Source organism: Brassica oleracea, chromosome C7 (assembly GCF_000695525.1).
Source record: "Brassica oleracea var. oleracea cultivar TO1000 chromosome C7, BOL, whole genome shotgun sequence".
Lineage (NCBI taxonomy): Eukaryota > Viridiplantae > Streptophyta > Magnoliopsida > Brassicales > Brassicaceae > Brassica > Brassica oleracea.
Genome location: NC_027754.1, coordinates 5,647,600 through 5,655,971, shown reverse-complemented (window position 1 = coordinate 5,655,971; position 8,372 = coordinate 5,647,600). Strand labels below are relative to the sequence as shown.

Genomic DNA, 8,372 nt, shown 5'->3' with positions numbered 1-8,372 from the left:
TTTTAGGTTGCAACTGAAATGGCATTTTTTTTGGAATGAACATTCCATAGGGATTCCATAAAATAGTTACTAGTTTTAATGAAATCTTTTAAAACATAATTCCACATATTCTATTTTTAATGAAACAAAAATAATAAATCTTTTGTAAACTCTATGATAAAATGAATGAATGGAATGTATATAATTCTTTATTCCATTTAATTTAAGTTTTTTAATTTGATTTCACACATTCCATATTCCACAAATAATCATTTTTTATTCATAATATTCCTTTTAGGAATGGCCAGTTCCCTTGCACTTTTCTCAAATATATGAATCGCTTCTTTGGTATTCCCGTGTACTGCATATCCAGCGACCTTAGCTGGTGAAAGAAACAATATCAGATATATATGTTTCGTCAAATATCTCTGAAGCTTCTATCATACTTCCGTGTTTAAGAGTACATATTAATCAGAGAGCTACGAACAGTAACCAAGATGAAGAGAAAGTGCATGAACTTGCTTTAGCCCTGATCAAGAACTGACATGCATCTTGAAACACTCAGCAAACTAGCAAGAGCCAAATACTTAAAACCTTCTTCTCCTAAAAAACTTTCGTTGAGATCCATTCCATTGAATTTTCTGATGTCAAGCATCTATGAAGACTCTGAACGACGGTATTTATCTCACAGTCACTTTGGTTTAGCTTCTCTCCCGCCAAGAACCTCCTAGACATGGTTCCTTCAAGAACCGTGCTATAACCTGCAACGACCCGAACTTTTCTCTCCTTCACCAACCTCCTCATTGACGCTACATCTTCCCACGATTTCTCTGCAGCGAACACGCTGGACGCTAGCAAATACCCTGAAGAACACAAGGGTTCAAGCTCAAGAACCTCAGCTATTGCCTCTGTGGTAATGATCCCACTTTTCAAACGGTTCCTGCAGCCGCTAAGAATTGATCCCCAAGCACTAGCCCCGGGTTTTACGTCTTCAGGAAGGTTCTTGATTAGTTCCATGGCTGTTTCAATCTCTCCAGCTCGGCTAAGCAAGTCAACAAGACAAGAGTAATGCTGCAACGAAGGTTTGTTGTGATATTTAAACATTGATTTGAAGATCATGAGACCTTGCTTGATCAGTCCTCCATGATTACAAGCTGATAAAACCGCCAGATAAGTCACAGCGTTTGGTGCGTAACCTTCTCGTTTCATTTCCTCAAACGATGCTAATGCTCTCTCCGGTAAACCATTTATAGCGTACGCTGATATGATCACTGTCCAAGAGACGACGTTTTTCCTAGGGACTAGATTGAATGCCATCCTCGCCATTTCTATGGCGCCACATTTTGCGTATGCGTCAACAATGGAGGTATCAACTGAGATGTCAGCTGTGGCTAAGCCTCTCCGGATAGCTATTCCATGTGCCCATTTGGATTTTCTCAAGTCTGCTGAAACAGAGCATGCGTCAAGAAGATTAACCACGGTGACGGCGTTGGGCTTATCCTTCATCTGACAGAAGATTGAAATGGCTTCATCTGGTCTTCCAGAACGAGCTACTCCAGAGATCATTGTGCTACATGACACCACATCCTTGTACGCCATCGACTCAAACACGGCTCTTGCATCATCAACAAGACTGCAGCTTGTATATGCATCAATCAAAGAGCTCAAGGCAACTTCGTTAGACTCATATCCAAACCGGATCATCACGCAGTGTACTGACTTGCAGGGCAATGGCTGCTCAAAGAACTTGCAAACCTGAAGAAGACTCACGAGAGTAACTTCATCAGCTTCAACCGCCTCTTTTCTCATCAAACCAAACATCTTAAGAGCCTCTTCATACCTTTGGTTGTGTACAAACCCGGCCAAAATCGAATTCCATGACACACTGTTTCTACAAGTCGTCTCATCAAATACTCTAAACGCTGAATCAACATCAAACCCTTTGGAATACATATCGATGAGTGAATTGCGCACAAACAAGTCCCCCAAATCAAACCCTTTACGTATAGAAAACCCATGAACTGATCTTCCCATATTAACATCCTCAAGAACAGCACATGCCTTGAGAACACTTGTCACGGTTACACTATCAGGCTCTGTTTTCCCCTCATTAACCATCTCTTGGAACAACATCAACCCACAAACAGGTTCTTGGCTTTGCACATAACTTCTGATCACAACACTCCATGAAATAACATCTCTTTCAGACATTTCGTCGAACAGTTTGCGTGCGTTTGATGAATCACATTCTGCATACAAGGACGAGATCGAATTTTGAACAGAGGAAACCCCATAAAATCCACTACGGATCACGTAGCTGTGAATCTTCTCTCCATCAGCGTACCATCGCAAACTACGATACGCGTGAATCACAAGAACCAATGTCGAAACATTAGGCTCAAAGCCCCAAACTCTCGACTTCGAAAACCACCGTAGCCCTTCTTCATCGAAACCATGATCGAGAAACCCGAAAACGACGACGTTCCAAGAAACAGAGTCTCTCGAGGTCATACAGTCAAACGCTCGCGTGGCGGAACACAAGTCTCCGCATTTCATGTAGAAGTCAGCGATGGAGTTCCCGACGGAGACAAAAGACTCAAACCCTCTCTTGTACAGACTCGCGTGGATGCATCTGCCTCGTGACAGCCATGAGAGCTTACCACAAGCTTTGAAAACGATGGGGAAGAGGAAAGGGTCGTTAAGTTGAGTTCCAGATGTCGTCTCTATCTCTGAATAACTAGAGAGCACTTCCCGCCATTTTCCATTGGAGGAAGCTTGCTTGATCCTCGAGGACAAAGCTTGTAGCTTTGAACACATGTGCGTTCCTGTTTCTTCAGTCTCGTGAGAGCAAGCTCATTTCAATTGCAACTTATTTAGATTTTAAGCAATTACAAAACATTATTACACATGTACTAGTTACAACATATGCTTTGCCTCGTCTTTTATTTACATGTAGTAAACATATGAATAGTGTTCTAATCATCTTTAATGAAAACAAAACCAGAGATATGGAAAAAAATCTCGATATTTGAGTTTAGCTTATCTTGTTGAAGAGAAAGAGTTGAGCTAGTTGTTCAAAAAAACAAGAAAGAGTTGAACTATTGGTTTGGTGGGTTGAGCCGGACGATTCACAGAAACCCAAATAGCAAGCTATCTTGACGAGTTTTCCTCCCTAAAAAAATAGAGTTAATATCCCCACATATCAGATATTAAACTGATAAGAACAGATACTACACTTATCTTAGCCAAAAGGCCGAGAAAGGTATGAGTTGAATGCATGCTCCTGTTTCCTGTTTTATAGTGCAAAGCTTATGACTAACTTTCTGTACCTAACCGATGTGGGACGGTTTGAAATAGCATCTCTTTAGTTTTCTTCAACAAAACAAAGTACAGGATTTAGCAAAAATAAAGAAGTGCAGTTACCCAAAACTCATGAATAAAGATCGAGGTGGTGGTGTTTAATTGAATCTCAGCGATCTATGTGAGGAATATATCTTATATGGAGAAAGGTTTTGTTTATTTGAGAACTTGAGCAAAAAAGATGGTGTGTCTGTACAGAATTTCCCAATTATTATCGTCTTTGGGAAGGTGCTGTTAAATATATACACGAATAGTTACAACAGTTTCTCTATGTTCCTGGCTTCTAATTAAGCTCATATATTGGCTTCTGCTGCCAAGGCTGACTATATTTGAAAAAAAAAGATTGGACTCTTCATCTAGATAACTAATATTTCAAAACTTTCTTAATCTCTTATAAGCATCTACAAACACACACAACAACAACACATTTACTAGTTACAACATATGCTTATGTCTTGTCTTTTGGTTCCATATAGTATACATATGAATGGTTTTCTAATCATCTTTTTAACGAATACAAAACCAGACAGAGAGAGAGAGAGAGGAAAAAAGAATATCTAGTGTTCAAAAACAACCAACACTAGTGACCTCTAGCCACGGTATGCCTCGGTTGAAATGTAGACAGATGTTCCCGGCGATAATGGCTTTGTTGGTTACTTACGGTTGGGGAAGCTCTAGTGGTCCTTCGTTGCAACGGTTTCTCATTGGCAGCCACAATGAGTTCTAGCGATTCCACCACTTCTGTCATCGATGGACGGTTCTTTGGCTCGGGTTCAAGGCATTTCAGAGACAGTTGAGCAACTCGGAAAGCCGATTTGAAAGGGTACTTTCCTTCTAGACGAGGGTCCATTATCCTCCTCAGCTTTCTTCTTTCAGAGAGATGAGGCTTGATCCAGTCCGTTAGATTGTGTTGCCCGGTGGGCCGGGTAGGATCAAGTGCGTGTAAACCAGTCAAGATCTCAGCTAACACGACTCCAAACCCGTAGTTATCACTCTTTACATACAAGTGACCTATCAAGAACCAACCAACATAAGCACACAGTTTGTACAGAACCAAAGAAGACAAAAGACATTGTATTTGTAGTACCTGTAGCAACATACTCTGGAGCTGCATAACCATGTGTGCCCATAACCCTTGTTGTGATGTGAGACTGACTCGCGGAAGGACCTAACTTAGCCAATCCAAAATCTGATAGCTTTGCGTTATATGACTGCAACAAAGATCAAACAAGTTGAACTCACTCCACACTTATATATCAAAACCCATAAAGCCATATGTAGTTTACTTACACTATCAAGTAGAATGTTTGAAGCTTTGAAGTCTCTATAAATGACTTGCTTCTCTGAAGCGTGAAGAAACGCTAAGCCTTTAGCTGCTCCTATTGCAATCCTAAGCCTTATTTCCCATGAGAGTGGCTGAACAACAGAACCCTCTAGAGAAACAGAAGCAGATACAAATCAGTGGGGAAACATCCAACCATAATAACATCTAAAATGACTTAAATAAGAAGATGGTTCTTACTTCGAAAAAGATGATTCTCTAAGCTTCCTTTCTGCATGTACTCATACACCAAAAGCAACTCGTCACCTTCCAAGCAGTATCCCAACAGCTTCACCAGGTTCGGATGAGAAACCCTCCCAAGAAAGTTCACCTCACACTACACAGAAAAAAAAGAAAAAAAAAAACCATCAAATAAGCAAACAAAACTCTGCATTGCATATATCATTGATATAAGTTGGAGTACTCTACTCACTTGCCATTCCTCAAATCCTTGGAAGCTTTCGGAGTTGAGTTTCTTGACAGCAATCACAGTTCCAGTGCTGTGACTCCCAGGCCCTTTCTCTTCAAGCCAGCCTTTGAAGACTTTCCCAAACCCTCCTTCTCCCAGAACATTCTCAGACTTGAAATTCCTGGTTGTAGCTCTAAGTTCTGCAAGGCTGAATATCCTTAGATTGGGAATGGGAAGTATCTGACCCTCGGGGCAAGCATCTCCACCACTTCCCGCAGAGAATCCACTAGTGCTAGATATGTTACTTCTTGATGTTTCTGTAGTCGTTGACTTAAACGGACCTGTTTCCATTAGAAATCATTCCCAAAAAAAAAAAATGAAGTCACATAACATTCAGTCAATAACAGATCAGACAACAAGAAGATGCGATCAGCACTTGATCTTACAGAACTATAAGCACAACAAACCCAAGAACCTCGGAACAAACAAGTACATAAATGATACGCAACGTATTACGCAAGTTGAAGTGAAACTTATTTTAGGAAACTGAACAGATTACTCCTTAGAAAGAAAGAAAAGCAGAGAAATTGAGAAAACGAACCTGAACTGATATTACCAGTAGTGGTAGGTGTTGTTGTTGCAGTTGAAGGAGATTTAGATGAAGAAGACCAGCAAAGCCCCATACCGACAGACAATATTTAAAAGCCGAACTCTTTTTTTTCTCAATTATATTAGACAAGTACCTCTGTTTATACACTTCTTGTTTTCAGGGTTTTTACACAAGTCAAAGAGAAAGAACAAAAAAAAAGAGGGTGTGAATCTAAAAACAGAGAGTGCTTTACAAGAAAAGACACAGTAGAGGATGATGGATAGAGATCGGACAACAGGTACCGTTTAAAACCGGGTGTGAATGAGTAGAGAGACAACAACAAAAAAAAGATGTGTGTTTTCTCCAATTCGACGAAATTGCTTTTCTTTGACATGGAGAGAGAAGAGAAGGATAAGGACGTGGTTACTTTGTTACCATGTCACTGAGAGACGAAAGCGAAGACTAAGTCTTTGAAAGAATGATGGTCCAAGGACGCAAGAGGGAGGAGCAAATGAGAGGTTTATGGTCAAGTCAACTTAATAGAAAAATTGTTTCCTTAGCCACCTGTTATGAGAAATCAATCAATTACACCCAGACAATTCTCAGCATTTTCTTCATCATTTTACTTTTCAATACGTCACTATCTCTCTGTTTGAAATAGTTGGGATTTTTTCTATATAAGAAAAATAAAAATCTAATAGAGTTTAAATCAGAAAACCCTAATAGTGTTATTCAATTAATAGAGTTTAAATCTAAGCAAAACCTACGGTTATTCGAATGACGATTTTAAATTCTATTTTAAAATCTAGTTTTACTAGATATGATATTTTACTAATCTAATTTTTTTTTTGTTATTCAATGAATGATTTAAATCTAATTTTTAAAATCTAATATTACTAGATATGATATTTAAAAATTGTTGTTATTTAATGAATGATTTAAATCTAATTTTTAAAATCTAGTATTATTCAACTTCAAATGATTTTAAAGTTTTTTGTATTTAAAACTGATTTTAAATCATTTGTTAACGAGACTGCAAAACAAATGATTTGAAATCATTTTTAGAATTTAACCATCTAAAATAATCTTTAAATTTAAATTTTTATTAATAAAACATTGACAACTGATTTTAAATCATTGATTGAATAACATTCAATAAAATGTTTCTATAAATATATCACTTATGGAAATGGAAATATAAACAAGTTGTTTTACTATATGACCAAGTAAAACCTGATAAAGAACATCATCCACAACAACTTTACTATAGCCCTAGTAACCTTCAGATCTTTGTATAGTAGCTCCTACTATCGATCTGCAACACCAACCCCTTGTACAGTTTACCGGTGAGTTGAGAAAGACGTCGGCAAAGAAATCGATTTGTGTTGCATTTGTTACTATCATTGGATATTTGCTTACATAAAAGAGGATTTGAGAGAGTGACCGATACATATACTTGTATTGCATATCTTGAAGATATGCTTGCATTAAATGTTCATTGCCTATGTCTAACCCTAATTATTAGATTTAGTTACTGACATCGAAATCTAATACATTCGCCCCAATAAATTTTTTTGATACAAGCTTCCTATCCACACACCATTCGTCACGTGAGAAATGTTGATTTTGTGCATTTGGTCTACACTTCACCTACAGCACTGAAGTGACCACTTCAGAAACATGTCTTCTGCAGTATGAGGTTGTAGGGAATGTGAAGTTATCTAAAGCACTGAAGTGTCCACTTCAGAAAAGCTGCATCTTGCACTTTGATGCTCTAGGGATATGTGTTATGTTTGGGCCTTAGTGACTGAAGCCCATTAGTGTTAGGGTTTAGAAAGACACTATATAAACTCCCTAAACCTAATGACTTGCCACTCAACACATATAACACTCACTCTACACATATCTGAGATTAGAGAGAGAGGCAAGAAGCAAGAGCAAGAAGAGGAGATAAAAGGAGTATCTACAGAAGGTTGAGAAGAAGCAAAGAGAGATCCGGTCAAGAGTCTCAGACTACTTATTCTTCTTTGGAGTGTAGATTTCATCTCTTATACACACAGGTTCAGTAAGCTCAAGTCTTAGGTTATTGTTTGTGTTGTCTCCAGGTGAATAGAAAAACACAGAGGTGGTTGTGTAAGTAATATCTTGCATACACTTGATACTAGTGAATCGTTGAGAGTACCATCCTCTCCCCAGATGTACCGGTAAAGGGAACTGGGTAACCAAATCTTGCGTGTCTTTAACTAACTCAAACAACAACAAGAAGTGTGCCAAAGTTAATTAGTCAAGTGAGATAAACCGGTTAATCGGTTTAAGAATTCTCAACAAGTGGTATCAGAGCATCAGGTTTAGCAGAGAAGGTTACAGTTTTAGTTTCTGATATGCTATTGGTGTCTGGCTGCACAGAGGTCTCAGGCTTTGTTCTGAATTTTGTGTTGTTTGAGGAAGCTCAGATTATGTGAGAAAGGCAACATCGAGAACCTGGAGAAATGAGGAAATGGTGAAGATTCTCAGGTTCAACAACTTCGCGACTTCATGAGAGAAGAAGCATATGATGTTATGAGATATGCGATGTTGAGAGTGGTTCCTGGCAAGTCTTGGAAGAAGACGCCAGTGTTGGGGAAAGGAAGATTCAAAGTTGACTTGGTTGAAAATCAAAAGAATCTGTGAAATATTTTCTCCAATGGCTTGTGAGTTCTACATCATTGTGAGTT

General features: G+C 38.5%; 2 protein-coding genes across 2 annotated transcripts; both read right to left on the bottom strand.

The window, feature by feature from the left end:
• Positions 1 to 308: 308 nt before the first annotated feature.
• Positions 309 to 2,856, bottom strand: LOC106302259 (pentatricopeptide repeat-containing protein At2g17210). Its single transcript, XM_013738800.1, has one exon. It carries the CDS (start codon positions 2,794 to 2,796, stop codon positions 583 to 585), a length of 2,214 nt encoding a protein of 737 aa, XP_013594254.1. The 5' UTR covers positions 2,797 to 2,856; the 3' UTR covers positions 309 to 582.
• An 840-nt stretch (positions 2,857 to 3,696) lies between these two features.
• Positions 3,697 to 6,185, bottom strand: LOC106301648 (probable serine/threonine-protein kinase NAK). Its single transcript, XM_013738099.1, has 6 exons — positions 5,671 to 6,185; positions 5,094 to 5,410; positions 4,862 to 4,997; positions 4,630 to 4,772; positions 4,427 to 4,550; positions 3,697 to 4,350 (listed from the first exon to the last, which is right to left on the bottom strand). Exons 1-6 carry the CDS (start codon positions 5,750 to 5,752, stop codon positions 3,920 to 3,922), a joined length of 1,233 nt encoding a protein of 410 aa, XP_013593553.1. The 5' UTR covers positions 5,753 to 6,185; the 3' UTR covers positions 3,697 to 3,919.
• Between the last annotated feature and the right edge of the window lie 2,187 nt (positions 6,186 to 8,372).